General features: G+C 36.8%; 1 protein-coding gene across 1 annotated transcript; it reads right to left on the bottom strand.

The window, feature by feature from the left end:
* Nucleotides 1-224: 224 nt before the first annotated feature.
* LOC124993136 (60S ribosomal protein L36-like) lies at nucleotides 225-590 on the bottom strand. Its single transcript, XM_047564755.1, has 2 exons — nucleotides 541-590; nucleotides 225-471 (listed from the first exon to the last, which is right to left on the bottom strand). The coding sequence occupies exons 1-2, from the start codon at nucleotides 588-590 to the stop codon at nucleotides 246-248; spliced, it is 276 nt and encodes a 91-aa protein (XP_047420711.1). The 3' UTR covers nucleotides 225-245.
* Nucleotides 591-18,028: the final 17,438 nt, after the last annotated feature.

The following is an 18,028-nucleotide window of genomic DNA, read 5'->3' on the forward strand; positions in this document are numbered from 1 at the left end:
TTCTCCACATTCTTATCAGTACTTACATTTTTTTAGTCATTCCAATTGTAGTGAGGTGATTCTGCATGTAGTTTGTGATATGAAAAAATAGAATTATTGGAATGATTAGTGATGTTGAGCATTTTTTAATGTGACTGTTAACCATTAGTATGTCTTCTTCTTCTTCTTCTTTTTTTTTTTTTTTTGACTTTCTGGGACGGTTTATTGAGGGGACGGGCCTCAGTCCTTCTTGGCAGCTGCCTTCCTCATGGCGGCGGGACGTTGCTCAGCTCCTCTCGCTTCCTCTTGGCACGGATGTGTGTCCCGACCCTCTTCTTGATGAACTTGAGAGCCCGTTTGTCCTTGGAGACCTTGAGCAGCTCCATGGCGCGCCGCTCATAGGGGGCAAAGCCGCACACCTCCCGGATCATGTCCCGCTGGAACTTGGTGTGCTTGGTGAGGCGCCCGCGGCGGCGGCTGTGCCTCGGCTTGCTCCTCGGCTTGCTCCTCGGCTTGCTCCTCGGCTTGCTCCTCGGCTTGCTCCTCGGCTTGCTCCTCGGCTTGCTCACGTTCCTGGTCACCTTGTGGCCCTTGTTGAGGCCCACGGCCATGGGGTAGCGCAGAGCCACGGCTGCGGATCGGTAATGGCTGCTGGGGCGGAAGGGCCGGCGCCACACCAGTATGTCTTCTTTTGAGAGATCTCTACCCAAGTGTTTTGTCCATTTTTAAATCAGAGTATTTTTTCTATTGTGTTCCTTATATAATTTGCACATAAGCCCTCCTTTATGAGAAATATTGTTCACATATATATTATACCATCCTTTAAAATTCTTTATTTTTATCTCCTATTTTTCTAATGCTTTGCCTTTTGTTCTACATTCTGGAAGATTTCCTTAACTCTGTCTCCTGAGAATCATACCCAATTTCTTAAAATTTTGCTATCATATTTTTTTAAGATTCAAGAGATCTTTATTGTCCTGTTATTATTTCATGGTTCTAATACTTTTATCAGGATATTAATTGTACTAATTGTTACTTTTTATATTTTTCCTGTTCTCAGAGTTTGTGTGTTTATTTCTATATGTCTGGACTTTTTTTCATAGAAGAATTTTCTCAAATACTTGGTGATCTTTGACTTCATTTCATATTTCAAATGTGAGACATCAGAAAAATATATATTGAGGGTTCTGCCTACATGTGTGCATTTTAGGGATGAGAACGAATTCTCCACTGATCAGACTCATTGACTGTTTCATTGGTCAAACCTTAAATGTCATTATCCTTAGACCTTTGGTCACAAGTTGAAGAGAAATTATCCAGTATACTGCCTAGAGGTGAACACTTGAGTACCAAAGTTTTAGGAATTCATCATGTTTGGACTAGAGATTCTCAAAATGTGGTCTGAGGACCCAGAGACTTACCAAGATTTTTTCCAAAAACTATTTTCATAAATAATACTAAGGGTTACTTGTCATTTTAATAGTTTTATATTTGCCCTGATGATGCAAACTAAACCATGGAAAAATTGCTAGTGCCCTTACCACTAATCAATGCGGTAGCACCAAACATTCCTGGTAGTCATTCATTCTTCAGAGTCACACACTAATAGAATAAATAAATAAATAAAGTCAATTTCATTTAAGATGTCTTTGATGAACTGTAAAAGTTATTAATTACTGCTTAATCTTGACCCTGAAATACACAACTTTTTTTGCTATTTTCTTTGATGAAATATGAAATATACATAAAGCATTTCTGCAGCATACCAAGGACAATGGTTGTGAGAGGAAAAACACTTGTACAATTGAGTTCAAAGTTGAGCTCCCTGTTTTTTTCAGAGACCACCATTTTTGTTTGAAAGAATGACTGTCAAAGGATGGTCAGCTAGATGTGGTGATTTGACAGGCATATTCTCAAAAATGAACCAAGAAACCTTTGTCAGTACAAGGAAAACAACAAATGGTAATTGTTGCCAATGACAAAATTTGAAGTTTTCATGTGAAGTTTAGAATTTTGGAAAGCTCATGTTTCCCATCATGAGCTTCAAAGTTTTACAATACTGGGATGAGCAATGATAGTAACCCAGGGAGATTTTTTATATTATATAATAAAGTGTGCCAATATTTGGAAGTTTTGCTAAATCAGTGAACTGGTATTTTCCAAATGAGCAATGTAGAAATGTTACCAAATCATGCATAGATAAATAAACAAGATAATCAATAGATCTCAACAGAGTACAGAGAGTTAGTTGTTATGGTTTCAAAATCCATATTGAAACTCTTATTTAAGAAAGTAAGTGGATGATGACACATAATGGAGGGCAAGAATGGAGAAAGGAGGGACTGTATAGAGGGAAAAGAGGGGTGGGAGGGGTGGGATGGTAGGGGGGAAAAATAACAGAATGAATCAAACAACATTACCCTATGTAAATGTGTGATTACACAAATGGTATGTCTTTACTCCATGTACAAACAGAGAAACAACATGTACCCCATTTGTTTACAATAAAAATACATATATATATATAAATAAAAATAAAATTGAAAGTGCATGTTAAAATATCTTTGAAAATGTTATATTAATTAACACAATTTTAACTTCCATGTACTAAATTATAATCTTGTAAGATGACAAGAGGGAATGCATGCAATTCTGTCAATTATTTAATAAAACTGGTAATTCTCAAAAAAAAAAAAAAAGAAAGTACTACTTGTCAGAGTGGGCATAGTGGTGCATGCCTGTAATCCTGGCTACTTAGGAGGCTGAGGCAAGAGGAATACAAGTTCAAAGCCAGTGTGGGCAATTTAGTGAGCTCCATCTCAAAATAAAAAATAAAAAAAGGCTAAAAATTTAGGTCAGTGATAGAGCATCCTGGGTTCAATCCCTAGTACTGAAAAAAGTTTTTTCTCACTTGTCAAGTTTTGGTGAAACATCACAGATCAATAGTCACAATTATCTACAAAGGTTATATAAATACTTCTCCCTTTTAAACTACTTATCTCCACAAAGCTGGATTTTCTTAGTATTCTTTCACCATAATAACATATGATCAATTGACTGCCAGATATTAAAAAGATTTGCAAAAATTTAAAATAGTGCCACTCATCTTGCTAACTTTTTGAAAACATAGTTAAGTTTCATAACAATGTTATCTCTATTAATTGATAATAGACTTGCTGTTATTTTATGAATTAATAAATTCATCTTAATATGAATAAATTCATTAATATTTATGTTTTTTCTGTTGCAATTTATAATAAGATAAATATTGACACATATAACAAAATATCTTGGAGATGCTCAGGATTCTTTTTTTGTCTTTTTAAAATTACTTTTTATTGGTGCATTATAATTGTACATAATATTAACATTCATTGTGATATATTCATACATGTACATAACATAATTTGGTCAATTTCATTCCTAAGTACTTCCCTTTTGTTCTCTCTCCTGTCTCCCCTAATCTTCTATTCTTCTTCTTGTCTCTTTTCTATTTTCAGGAAGTACCGAGAGAAAACATACAGCCCTTGACTCATTGTATTCAACACAACGTTCTCCAGTTCCATTCATTTTCCTGCATATGACATAATTGTGTTGTTCTTTATGACTGGATAAAATTCCACTGGGTATAAATACCATGTTTTCTTTGAGATCCTCAAGATTCTAAAGAACATAACATTTAGAGATATATCTTATAATATCATATAGACAATTAGTTAACCCCTTCACCCACCATGTTTCTAGTGGCTCTCCTCACCTCTACTCTGTTATATCTAATATCCCCTAATCTGGAATTTCCCTCTTTCTGGTGGGAAGAGGGATCTGAGAATTTATTTTTCTCCCATACCGTTTCCGAAGCCCTACATCCTCCTTGCTGTATGAATCAGCGTACTTCTTATTGCTTCTTCCCAGGTTGATCCACAGGCTGAGCTTTTTCCATTCTGCTAAATCAGTTACCGCTTATTTTTACCAACATTTCAATCACATGTCTTGGTGTTCTGTCATCTCTGCATTCCTTTGACCTTGTTTTTAAAATTTCTTTTCTGTCATATTAATGGAGATTTGGATGGCAGTGGAATTACAGGCATTGTTTGAGAATAAGTGTACTGTGATGTACGAGATTCTGGTGTATGTGCCAAGATGTGGAAGCAAGAGATTGCCACCTATTTATGATAAGTTTTTTTTTTTTTTTTTTTTTTTTTGGCAATACTGGGGATTGAACTCAGGGCTTTGTGCTTGCAAGGCAAGCACTCTACCAGCTGAGCTATCTCCTCAGCCCTATTTATAATAAGTTTTTTATTTTAAAAAGCATTAAGTTAAAGAAGCAGAATTCTATTTTTTTTAGAAATCTTTATTCAATAGGAAGAGGATATTTAGAATATATGTTGTACACTTTCAGGTAGATTGTGAATATATGAAATAATTCATAATTTATTAATTCATAGTAACATTTAGTTACTTAGAAATAATCAATACAGTACTTGGAATTCTTTGGAGAATGGTACTGTTTTACAAAATAAGTATCTGTAGAATGCTGATGTTCAGATAAGAATTAACTGTCTTGTCCATCTAACCAATTTAAAAACTCCAATAGCTTATGTTCACTTTAAGTTGATCTTATATGTGACTTATAATATAAAAATAGTGATATTTGAGATAAAATATTGACCTTTTTATGTTTAAGTTCATCTAATAGCATTATCAAAGTTTATGTGATATCTCTAAAGTGTTATAATGAGCATATTGACCAGAAAACTACAATGAAAGAGTTTAATGGATTCGTGATTCTATTTCATGCCCTATCACATTGATTACACTCTTCGAGGTCAAGGAAACTTCAGTTCTATAAAGCTACAACCTAAAGTGAAAAATAGCCTTAAGTATTATTAATGTCCCAGATGTAAAAACACAAGGAAAACTATCCAACCAGAATAGAGACTAGAATTGTTTGATTTGACACTAATATTTGTGATTCTAGGGACTAATTGTAGGGCATGGGTAAGATAAGTTTAATTTGCATCTTGGAAGATAAGGATTGGAATTAAGAATGATCTTTTTATGTTAGAAAGAGACAACTCACTGAATTCAGAATACCTTAGGAACTGAGATTTAGGATGCACCGTGAAAATTTTTTTCAACATCAGCATTTACTAGATGAGGAAACAAAGACAGAAATGTGGAGTGAATATTCCAGCATCACTCTGCTAGTTATTAGAAGACATTGTTCTGGAACTTGGGCTTCCAAGTCTCTAGCCCTGTGTTCTCTCCAGGGTGTCTGCTTCCTCACAGACCCAGAACACTGCCAGCCTGACGTCTTCCTTCTCTTCCTTATGATGAAAATCATCTTTCTCCAAGACCCAACTAAGAATGGTCTCCATCAGAACTTCCTAACTGATTTCAACACTGTACACCGGTCACATCTGCCCCAAACCAATATGGCACTTTATATATTTGTCTCTCCGTGGTTGTGTATTTCTTCTCCAAATGTCAATCGTCAGTCTCCCCAGCTAAGTAATAGTACTCTTGAAGGCAGAAACCTATCAACAATGACCAGGATCTTGTTTCCCCCAAAGGGACTTGGACTCTGCACTCAGAGGTGGTCAGCTGCTGTTGTATCATTGGCAGGTCTGATTGATGATATATACAGGGAGCAAGAAAAGTTCCTCCACATCACAGGACAGTAACTTCATTGAAGCTTCAGATTAGAGGGGGAAAGCACCATGTAGAAACAAATAACATGTAAGAACCAGAAAATTCAGGATCGGTCTTATAGTCCTTGTCAAGCTATTTTTAGGATTCTGTTAAGCACTGGGTTATATTTTAAAATAAAAAATAAATGAAAGTAAGGACTTGGAAAGTATGTGGGTTTTGAGACAGCACTCCTCCACGACAGGTAGAGATTATAAAACAAAACCTGTTCTCTAAACCCAGATGCCGCAGAGGCAAGGTTGCCCTATCTCAGTCCTGGCGCACACAAACTTGTTCCTGGCAAAGCAAAAGGAGGAACACAGCAATACAAAGGACTCAGAATTTGTAAGAGGAGCTGGGATTATTTAGCTTGAAGAAGAGAAGATAGAGATACTTTAAAAAGAGGAACTCTTTCAAAGAGTAGAATGACATTACTGCTTAATTTCATCAATAGGACTTAATTAGAAAAGCAGACTCATGTTCTGGCAAGAAGACTGTTCACATTAAAGGTTGTGGCATTTCCTCATCAAAAGACTTTACAAAATGCAATGTATTTCCATCTGGGGAGAGTGTTAGTTGACTCTGCCTATAGATACTATAGTGTTAACTAAAGATTTCTAACCATAAGGGTTCTGTTGTTGTTTACTTCTGAAGAAAAAAAGTATAGGAAGTCCTTGGCTTTCATGGTGGTTGTGTTCTATAGTTCTCCAGTGGGGAGATGGTGAGTGTCCACAGTTTCTATACAGAGAGCTGCTAGAGATGCCAAGGGTTGGGGTGCCGGGGTCCAGCCCTGGCAGGGGTCAGGGGTCCTTGGTGGATGGGAGGTGTCGGTGCGGTGGAGAAATAGCACACAGAGACACCAAGTGTTCTGAGGCTGAATCCGTCTTTATTTTTTCTGCCAGCCTTTTTATAGATTTATTTTTCTTTACTAATGATTATATCATTTTTGGTTAGTTTAAAACAAGATAAACCTTCAAAAGTACAATCTATGCTTCTTTTCAAAGTACACATTCTCTCTGTCTGACAGTCCAGACCAAAACAATCTTATTTCCCAGCTAGATTAAAACAACCTTGTCTCCCAGCTAAACTAAAACAACCTTGTCTCCCAGCTAAACTGAGGGCACCATGATCTGCCAGCCTTCAACCTTCAGAACAAACACAGCACTAGATTTTCTGAAAAACTACCCCGACCTTGAACTCCAGTGTTTAACAGTAAAAAGTTTTTACTATTATTAAAGGGCAAAGAAATCAAATTATAGTTAATATTTAGTCTATTCTAATTTCATATAATGGTGGTCTATAATCTTATTCTTAAAGAATTAGACTAAACATAGGAAAAGTACAAATTATATTTATGACTGACCTAAATGTTTTTATTATGCAAAGTATCTCTAGAATCAACTGTTGAAACTAAGAAAGCAACAAAGGCTAAAACCTCACATCCGAGCTCAGAGGAATGTCTCTTTATCCATCTATTATTATACTAAGGCAATCACAGGCTCCTTTAAACTCAAGCACAGCCGCAATTGTTTATTTCCATATATTTTATCTATGTACTACTGCCAGATTTTTATTGTGCACTATTTTGTGTCCCAATATAGTAAAACGTTCCCAATGTTTTTCCAATTAGTTTCTAAATGATATATTGATTATTAATATTAAAAAGCAACTACACATGGAGACATGCCACGCCTATGACCCCCAAGAGGGAGGACAATCAACAGAACTGTGTCAAGTGTTGAGTCCTCTATTCCAACAGACCGTGTCAAGTGTCGGATCCTCTACTCCAACAGACTGTGTCAAGTGTCGGAGTAGCAGGAAATAGATGTGGCAGTGGGGTCCAGGAATTAGGACCTTATTTATGCCAGTATAAATACATCTCTTTAAAAAAATGTTTTAGTTTTTTCCTCATCTGCCCTCTTGCCTTTCTTTTCTCATGATCAAAATCTAGTTTCCATCAGGACAGTCCTATTTGGTGGCTTCCATGTTTAAATGTTTAGTAAGAAGTAACAACTATTGTTATGTGAATCTCCTATTCTGGGCAAGCTGTGTTCTTCTCTGTTTCTAGAAGATTCTCTTTACCTTTTCTTACATTCATTTATTCTTTCATTTACTCAATAAATAATCATTAGAGCTGATGATATGTCTATACCTGTGCTGGCCTTGAGAATTATGTGATAAATAATATGATACCTGTTCTCAAGACATTTTGGTGAGAAAACAAAGCTACTTCCTACACCAGACACTCACATTCTTAAATGGTTTCCTGAATCTGTCAATGGTAAAATTCAACCAGTGTACACCCTACATGATGACTTTGTTCTATATAAATTTTTCATTTATTGTTTAAAACACAGAAGTATGTATGTATACACATATATTTTTTGTACCTATACCACTTTTATGCATATATATATGTGTATCATCTATCATTTATTTCTCTATTTTGTCCTCAAAACCAGATTTTAAGCTGAATAATAATAAAAAATATTAACTAATATTTTATTGCTCATTTATTAGATACCTAGTATGTCCTAAGTTCCTTATACATAATCATGCTGTTGATTCATCACAGCGGTCTCAATGTTGGTACAATTGTTGATACCATTTTGCAGGTGAGAGAAACTAAAAACAAAAGTCTGATCACAGAGCTTCACATGATATAAAGGCAAAGACCACATTTGCATTCTTCCATATGCTGTGTTCTCCATAACAGAACTTAGAAGAAGGTCTGACATACATACACAATACCCGCTAATAGTTGGCTGGGGAGCTCGAAGCTACAAAGAACTTTAGCCTGTACTACCCTATTTGAACGCCATAGGAACAATCAGAAATTTTGTTCACATTGTGAAGATGAGAAGCTCCATGGCTTCTTGATGGAGGAACATAGTTTCAGGGATTCTAATTCTTTTTTTTTTTTTTTTTTTTTTTACATTTACATAGGGTAATGATGTTTATTTTATTTTTCCCCTCCCCCACCCCTCCCACCCCTCTTTTCCCTCTACACAGTCCTTCTTTCCTTCATTCTTGCCGCTCTCCTTAGCCTAACTCTAAACCTAACCCTAAACCTAATGCTAGCCCCTCCCACCCCCCATTATATGTCCTCATCTGCTTATCAGCGAGATCATTCGTCCTTTAGTTTTTTTAGATTGGCTTATCTCACTTAGCATGATATTCTCCAATTTCGACCATTTGCCTACAAATGCCATAATTTTATCATTCTTCATTGCAGAGTAATATTCCATTGTATAAATATGCCACAGTTTCTTTATCCATTCATCAACTGAAGGGCATCTAGGTTGGTTCCACAATCTGGCTATGGTGAATTGAGCAGCAATGAACATTGATGTGGCTGTATCTCTGTAGTATGCTGCTTTTAAGTCCTTTGGGTATAGGCCAAGGAGTGGGATAGCTGGGTCAAATGGTGTTTCCATTCCAAGCTTTCTGAGGAATCTCCACACTGCTTTCCAGAGTGGCTGCACTAATTTGCAACCCCACCAGCAATGTATGAGTGTTCCTTTTTCACCACATCCTCGCCAACACCTATTGTTGCTTGTATTCTTGATAATCGCCATTCTAATTGGGGTGAGATGAAATCTTAGGGTAGTTTTGATTTGCATTTCCCTTATTACTAGGGATGTTGAACATTTTTTCATATATCTGTTGATTACTTGTACATCTTCTTCTGTGAAGTGTCTGTTCATTTCCTTAGCCCATTTGTTGATTGGATTATTTGTATTCTTCATGTAGAGTTTTTTGAGTTCTTTATAGATTCTGGAAATTAGCGCTCTATCTGAGGTATGGTTGGCAAAGATATTCTCCCACTCTGTAGGCTCTCTCTTCACATTTCTGATAGTTTCCTTTGCTGAGAGAAAGCTTTTAAGTTTGAATCTATCCCAGTTGTTGATTCTTGCTTTTATTTCTTGTGCTATGGGAGTCCTGTTAAGGAAATCTGATCCTGAGCCAACAAGTTGAAGATTTGGACCTACTTTTTCTTCTATAAGATGCAGGGTCTCTGGTCTGATTCTGAGGTCCTTGATCCATTTTGAGTTGAGTTTTGTGTAGGGTGAGAGATAGGGGTTTAATTTCATTCTATTGCATATGGTTTTCCAGTTTTCCCAGCACCATTTGTTGAAGAGGCTATCTTTTCTCCATTGCATATTGTTGGAACCTTTGTCTAGTATGAGAAAATTGTATTTATTTGGGTTTGTGTCCATGTCCTCTATTCTGTACCATTGATCTACCTGTCTATTTTGGTACCAATACCATGCCGTTTTTGTTACTATTGCTTTGTAGTAGAGTTGAAGATCTGGTATTGCAATACCCCCTGCTTCGCTCTTGCTACTGAGGATTGCTTTAGCTATTCTAGGTTTTTTATTCTTCCAGATGAATTTCATAATTGCTTGCTCTATTTCTGCAAGGTACATCATTGGGATTTTAATTGGAATTGCATTGAATCTGTATAGAACTTTAGGTAGTATAGCCATTTTGACGATATTAATTCTGCCTATCCAGGAACATGGGAGATCTTTCCATCTTCTAAGGTTTTCTTGAATTTCTTCCTTTAGTGTTCTGTAGTTCTCATTGTAGAGGTCTTTCACCTCTTTTGTGAGATTGATTCCCAAGTATTTTATTTTTTTCGATGCTATTGTGAATGGGGTAGTTTTCCTAATTTCTCTTTCTGAAGATTCATCACTTATGTATAAAAATGCATTGGATTTATGAGCATTGATCTTGTAACCTGCTACTTTACTGAATTCACTTATGAGTTCTAAAAGTTTTCTGGTGGAATTTCCAGGTTCCTCTAAATATATAATCATGTCATCAGCGAACAGGGATAGTTTGAGTTCTTCTTTTCCTATTCGTATCCCTTTAATTTCTTTGGTTTGTCTGATTGCTCTGGCTAGAGTCTCAAGGACGATGTTGAATAGAAGCGGTGAAAGAGGGCATCCCTGCCTTGTTCCAGTTTTTGGGGGAACGCTTTCAGTTTTTCACCATTTAGAATGATATTAGCCATGGGCTTAGCGTAGATTGCCTTTATAATGTTTAGGAATGTTCCCACTACCCCAATTTTTTCTAGTGTTTTGAGCATGAAGGGATGCTGTATTTTATCAAATGCTTTTTCTGCATCTATTGAAATAATCATGTGATTCTTAACTTTAAGTCTGTTGATATGGTGAATGACATTTATTGATTTCCGAATGTTGAACCAACCTTGCATCCCTGGGATAAAACCCACTTGATCGTGGTGCACTATCTTTTTAATATATATTTGTATGTGATTTGCTAAAATTTTGTTGAGAATTTTTGCATCGATGTTCATTAAGGATATTGGTCTGAAATTTTCTTTCCTCGATGTGTCTCTGTCTGGTTTAGGTATCAGGGTGATATTGGCTTCATAGAACGAGTTTGGTAGGGTTCCCTCCTCTTCTATTTCATGGAATAGTTTGAGAAGTATTGGAATGAGCTCTTCTTTAAAGGTTTTGTAGAACTTGGCTGAGAACCCATCTGGTCCTGGACTTTTCTTTGTTGGTAGGCTTTTGATGACCTCTTCTATTTCATTGCTTGAAATTGGTTTATTTAGGTTGTGTATGTCCTCCTCGTTCAGTTTAGGTAGTTCATATGTCTCTAGAAATTTGTTGATGTCTTCGAGGTTTTCTGTTTTGTTGGAGTATAGATTTTCGAAATAGCTTCTAATTATGTTTTGTATTTCACTCGTGTCTGTTGTGATGTTTCCTTGTTCATTCCGAATTTTAGTAATTTGAGTTTTCTCCCTCTTTCTCTTTGTTAGTGTGGCTAAGGGTTTATCAATTTTATTTATTTTTTCAAAGAACCAACTATTTATTTTGTTAATTTTTCCAATTGTTTCTTTTGTTTCGATTTTGTTGATTTCGGCTCTGATTTTAACTATTTCCTGTCTTCTACTACTTTTGGTATTGGTCTGCTCTTCTTTTTCTAGTGCTTTGAGCTGTAGTGTTAAGTCGTTTATTTGTTGATTTCTACTTCTTTTTTTGAATGCACCCCATGAAATAAATCTTCCTCTAAGTACTGCTTTCATAGTGTCCCAGAGATTTTGATATGATGTGTCTTTGTTCTCGTTTACTTCTAAGAATTTTTTTATTTCCCTCCTGATGTCTTCTGTTATCCATTCATCATATAATAGTGTATTATTTAGTCTCCAGGTATTGGAGAAGTTTCTGTTTTTTATTCTGTCATTTATTTCTAATTTCAATCCATTATGATCTGATAGAGTACAAGGTAGTATCTCTATCTTCTTGTATTTGCTAACAGTAGCTTTTTGGCATAAAATATGGTCTATTTTAGAGAAGGATCCATGTGCTGCTGAGAAGAAAGTGTATTCGTTCTTTGTTGGATGGTATATTCTATATATGTCCGTTAAGTCTAAATTGCTGATTGTGTTGTTGAGATCTATAGTTTCTTTATTCAATTTTTGTTTGGACGATCTATCCAGTGGTGAGAGAGGTGTGTTAAAATCGCCTAGTATTATGGTGTTGTGGTCTATTTCAATTCTGTAATTGAGAAGGATTTGTTTGACATACGTGGATGAGCCAATGTTCGGGGCATAGATATTTATGATTGTTATGTCTTGCTGATTTATGCTTCCCTTAAGCAGCATGTAATGTCCTTCTTTATCCCTTCTGATTAGTTTTGGTTTGAAGTCCACATTATCTGAGATGAGGATGGATACTCCAGCTTTTTTGCTGTGTCCGTGTGCATGGTATGTTTTTCCCCATCCTTTCACCTTTAGTCTATGGGTGTCTCTTTCTATGAGGTGAGTCTCTTGCAGGCAGCATATTGTTGGATTTTTCTTTTTAATCCAATCTGCCAGTCTGTGTCTTTTGATTGATGAATTCAGGCCATTAACATTCAGGGTTATTATTGTGATATGGTTTGTATTCCCAGTCAATTGACTCATATTTGTTTTTGACATGATTTGGTTTCTCCTTTATTTAGCTATTCCTTTAGGCTAGCGCCTCCTGTTGCTGATTTGCATCGTTGTTTTTCATCTCTTCCTCATGGAATATTTTGCTGAGAATGTTCTGTAATGCTGGCTTTCTTTTTGTAAATTCCTTTAGCTTTTGTTTATCATGGAAGGATCTTATTTCATCGTCAAATTTGAAGGTAAGTTTTGCTGGGTATAAGATTCTTGGTTGGCATCCGTTTTCTTTCAGGGCTTGGTATATGTTGTTCCAGGCCCTTCTAGCTTTTAGGGTCTGGATTGAAAAATCTGCTGATATTCTTATTGGTTTCCCTCTGAATGTAATTTGATTCTTTTCTCTCGCGGCCTTTAAAATTCTGTCTTTATTTTGTATGTTAGGTATTTTCATAATAATGTGCCTTGGTGTGGGTCTGTTGTAATTTTGTATGTTTGGAGTTCTATAAGCCTCTTGTACTTGGTTTTCCATTTCATTCTTCAGATTTGGGAAATTTTCTGTTATTATTTCATTGAATAGATTGTTCATTCCTTTGGTTTGTTTCTCTAAGCCTTCCTCAATCCCAATAATTCTTAAATTTGGCCTTTTCATGATATCCCATAATTCTTGTAGATTCTGTTCATGATTTCTTACCATCTGTTCTGGTTGGCCAACTTTGCTTTCAAGATTAAATAATTTGTCTTCAATGTCTGAGGTTCTGTCTTCCAGGTGTTCTATCCTATTGGTTATGCTTTCTATGGAGTTTTTAACTTGGTTTATTGTTTCCTTCATTTCAAGTATTTCAGTTTGTTTTTTTTTCAGTATCTCTAACTCTTTATTGAAATGATCTCTTGCTTCCCGTATTTGGTCTTTTAACTGTTGATTGGTGCGATCATGTAATGCCTGCATTTGCTCTTTCATCTCCTCCTTCAGTGCCTGCATTTGCTCTTTCATCTCCTCATTAGCTTCCCTGATCGTTTTAATTACGTTCATTCTGAACTCCCTTTCTGACATTTCTTCTGCTGTGCTGTCATTGGGTTTTATTGATGTAGTATCTAGGTTTGTTTGGGACATTTTCTTCCCTTGTTTTCTCATATTGGTCAGTTGTCAGTGGGACCCTGAGATATTGCAGTTTTCCGCTACTGGCTTATAGTGTCTCAGTAGATTTCCAGTGTATCACCTCCCAGCCTTCAGTAGCCTGATGTCTTGGAGGAATCTGATAAAGCAGCTCATCCGAAGAAAACTGCCCCTAGCCCCCTACTGGTTCCACGGTTTGGAACTGGCTCTGTGCGGAAATGCTCTCACTGTGGGCCTGCGCCGTGCAGCTGGCTGTGTGGGAGGAGCCCACTGCTGGAGTGTGGAAGGCTACCTTGGGAAGACTCTAGCTGCCCTGCCCGGCTCCAATAAGCCTCCTCTATCTGGGCCTGCCACCCGGGCCGAGCTTTACCCAGTGGGCAGACTCATCTGTGGCTCTATTTCAGTCCGAGTCTCTCAATGCCTCCCCTTCTTAACTCCTGGGTTCTGGAGCGACTAGGGGTGCAGTCTCCCTCTAGGCCGCCATCTTGGATCGCCCCGTGAAGAGAGCCTGCAGCCAGAGTGGGCAGAGCCGCCTGAAGAGGTCTCTGGCTGCCCTGCCCTAATCCCAGAGGCTGCTTGCTGATCGTGGCTCTCCGCTGGTTCGTTGCCGGAGTATGCTGCGCTGCAGTGGCTCCGGGACTCGGAGCTTGTTCTGGTCAGAAAGGCTCTCACTAGCGGGCCAGTTCCGTTCCGAGAACCTGGAGAAGCTGGCTGTGTGGGCGGGGCCCACCGCCGGAGTGCGCAGGGCTGCCTGTGGAAGACTCTAGCTGCCCTGCCCGGCTCCGATAAGCCACTTCTATCTGGGCCTGCCACCCGGGCCGAGCTTTACCCAGTGGGCAGACTCACCCGTGGCTCTATTTCAGTCCGAGTCTCTCAATGCCTCCCCTTCTTAACTCCAGGGTTCTGGAGCGACTGGGGGTGCAGTCTCCCTCTAGGCCGCCATCTTGGATCGCCCCATCGATTCTAATTCTTTAATTACAAAATAAAGCAGACTTACTAGTAACAATGTTTGGAGTTTAATTCCATTTAAATGTGAACTTATAAAAGTTTGGTTGCTGCTAAATACATCCACAACATGAGGAGAGCAGTAGTAAGATAATCTCTTGCAACTTTCCACCTTCAGAGCTTTCTGACAACATTTCATGGTTATTTAATTCTAATAGTAGATCTGAAGAATCTGCTGTTAAGAATACAGGGAGCAGATTTGTTAGATCAGAGTGTACAGTGCTCAACAAATAATCTTTGCCTCGGCTAAATTGGTTTTTCCTTCCTAACTTTTGACAAACATAGGTTAAATGTGGAAACATTTGATATCCTTTTAGTTATTCCAGATGTGAGACTGCTGGCTCATTTGTGGGCTCTTTCCTGATTTCCCGTGTCATTCAAATTATGCCTGAATTTCCAAAGGTGCTTCCTTTATAAAAGCTCTTGAGTTCCTTAGTGCCCAGTGTTATCACCAACTGTTCTCAGCACATCCCAGACCTTTCCTCAGACGGTTCGATGTCATACCTCAGTATAGACTTTTCTTTGCATGTTAGAATCTGCTTCAGACTTCAGAGAGGTTTTTCTCTCCATGAAAGGCAGAGTGGCATAAAAGGAAAACACTCAAGCTTCGATTGCCATGGACTATCCTTTGGATTGTTTCTGTTGCTTATGACCTGTGTGGTCTAGAACGAGTCTCACAACAGCTGAGTATAATTTGTTGAGTATAATTTGTTCACTGCATAACTGTACCGTTCTGAATAACAGAGGAGGCTGTAAACAAAGCAGTAGTCACGGTGCTTGGAACAGTAGGAGATGCTCAATAGTGAGTGTTATTTTGGTGACAATCATGGTGGTTATGATGAAAGACCTGGATCCCTGGCTGCCTCTAGAGCCTGCTCATCTCTGTGCCTTATCTTGCTGCTCTCCTGCCTGGAAGGCCTCTGCGTACCTCCCTTTACTTTGTACATATGAATCTGTATAAGTGAATTGTTCAAAATGGACAACAATATAGCCTTACTTTTAAAAATCTAATTCATTGGGAGACTTAATACAAGTACATGAAAATTTCAAAGGGTTCACAGAAGCATACACAAAAAGACACGTTCCCCTCCTCAGAGGGAACCACTGTATAATGCTTTGTTAAATGTAAATGTATCATTGCACCTGATTATGTATTGTTATTCTTAGGTAACAATAATCCTAGATTTTGTTTTATATCAATACATCTACCTCATTCTCTTTGATATACCTTATTTTTATGTTGCTCTTCACTTTTGAAAAGCTTAGGTCTTCTCATAATCATCATTTTAATTCAGAGAGGAAGAAGAGTATCTGCTCATTTATAGAGTATTAATAGTAATAATCATTATTGTGATAATATTTTACTGTCTCTCTTAGGAATTTGTCAGGCTAAGGAAATATTTCTAAATTTCTGGTTAAAGAGGCTGAAATGTAACCTTTGTTAAAAATTGCAAGACATATAGGGAATTGATTTCAATTAAAACAGCATTCAACTTGATTGCTTTGGAGAGCAGGCATATATATTACAGTAGTCCTGCGAGTGATCATGGTAAGTACTCATGAATGCAAGTGATTGTAGTATGTACCAGGGTGCTGAATAATAGACTGTCTCATAATTAAGCTCTTATGGAAAAGAAAAGGAAAAGATAGACTTTAAGGTTTGTCTTTCAGACTCCTGACATACTTGTTAACTCTGACAGTATTCTCTAGGTAAGCTATATTTGGTTGTACCTAGAGCATTTGGTTAGAGGATGTTTTCAAGATCTATCGAAGTCAAATGAACCATTGCAAATTTACAATAATTCTTATAATTTTAATAAACACTTAAAATTATTGTGATTTTTTAAAAGATAGAAAGATATAAAGAGGTACTTTATTGCAAAATATAGCCTCAAGGTCTTGATCAATTTAGGAAAGTGATCTAAGCAGCTGACGTAGTCAGAAAATGTGCCTCTAGTGTTTATAAACAATAACAGTCTGATGGTAAACAAACATGAAATACGTTTTTATTTCCTATCAAAGACTTGGAAAAATAAGCAAAAATGAGACTCTAGATGACTCCTACTTAATGACCAAAAATAAATTGAAAATTAGTATTCAGTAGTGATGAATTTGTGGTTAAATAAGTAAACTTGAAAATTGCTGGTGGTGTAGTTGTATGATAAAATACATTTGGAAACCAATGTTGTAATGTATCAAAAGCCATAAAATTCCTTGTCTTTTATTTTGTGAACCTTCCTCTAAATATTTTTTCCAATTTAATTATTCTAAAAGGAGAAGTATTTATATATTCAAAACTAGATGTGCATTTCAACCTTATAAAGCTAAAATTATTGTAACAAACTAAATATACAATATCAAGGGAATGGGTTAGCGTGTGGTCTACATACTAGAGTATATTGTTCATTTGTTAAGAATGAGTATAAAGACTTTGCTTCTGTATATTAACCTCCTTATGAAATAAGTAAAATTCACTATGAATAAAAATTCATAAGTTATGCATACTTATGAGTAAAAGGAAATACAAAATGAAGAGTTTCAGTGGCATAGGTGACAGAGTGGTGGACAAATATTTTTCTTTAATTTTTAAATATTGTGATAATTTATTCAATAAATAATAATTTTCATAATATCATTGAAATTACTTATGCTAATACTATATGTGTAAAAGAAATAGCAATTTCAATCACACTTGCACCTAACTTATACTGTATAAGTGGTATAAAACAGGAGCAATCCCATTATAATTATCAAATTATTTGCTGAAACAGTGCTCCAGAAAATGAGACATTAGATAAATAAGATTTTATTTAATGTTTATAGCCATTAGGTTTCTAAACTGAGAATTGGTAGATGTTTGATAATACCTAGTTCAATTCATTTTCCCGCCACCTGCTACATTGACGTGTCTCTCTTGTCACATTTCACTGCATAATCCTTGCCACTGTATAATGGTCGCACCCTGTTTTTTCAGTCCCAAAATTGATTTATAACCTTTCATTGTGTCCTCATCGCATGGTATAATTCTGTCCATCACACTGCTTAAAAGGTAAACAGAGCAGCCATATATTCAGCCGTGGCATGTGGATGCTCACATCTTATGCTCCGTGTGCTGCTTAACCTAGAATTCTCAGCACGCGCATATTGTCATCATATTTACTAAGGCCAACTTAGTTTTGTTTCCAGCACTGCAGCACTAAACATAAGCACATCTTATATGATTGGCCTGGAGGACCGCGCGTCAAATGATGAAGCCAATCATAGCAGCACAGAATCTTCAGACGCAGATTACATGTTTTAAATCCATACTTCATAACACCGTAGTAAATTTTCTCAAGTAT

Source organism: Sciurus carolinensis, chromosome 9 (genome assembly GCF_902686445.1).
Source record: "Sciurus carolinensis chromosome 9, mSciCar1.2, whole genome shotgun sequence".
Classification (NCBI taxonomy): domain Eukaryota; kingdom Metazoa; phylum Chordata; class Mammalia; order Rodentia; family Sciuridae; genus Sciurus; species Sciurus carolinensis.

What these genes read in the sequence shown, in the direction of transcription:
- LOC124993136 (XM_047564755.1), bottom strand. Translation starts at nt 590, where the DNA reads ATGGCCGTGGGCCTCAACAAGGGCCACAAGGTGACCAGGAACGTGAGC. An exon ending in GTGACCAGGAACGTGAGCAA is followed by an intron (nt 472 to 540) that starts GCCGAGGAGCAA and finishes CAAGCCGAGGAG; the next exon opens with CAAGCCGAGGCACAGCCGCC.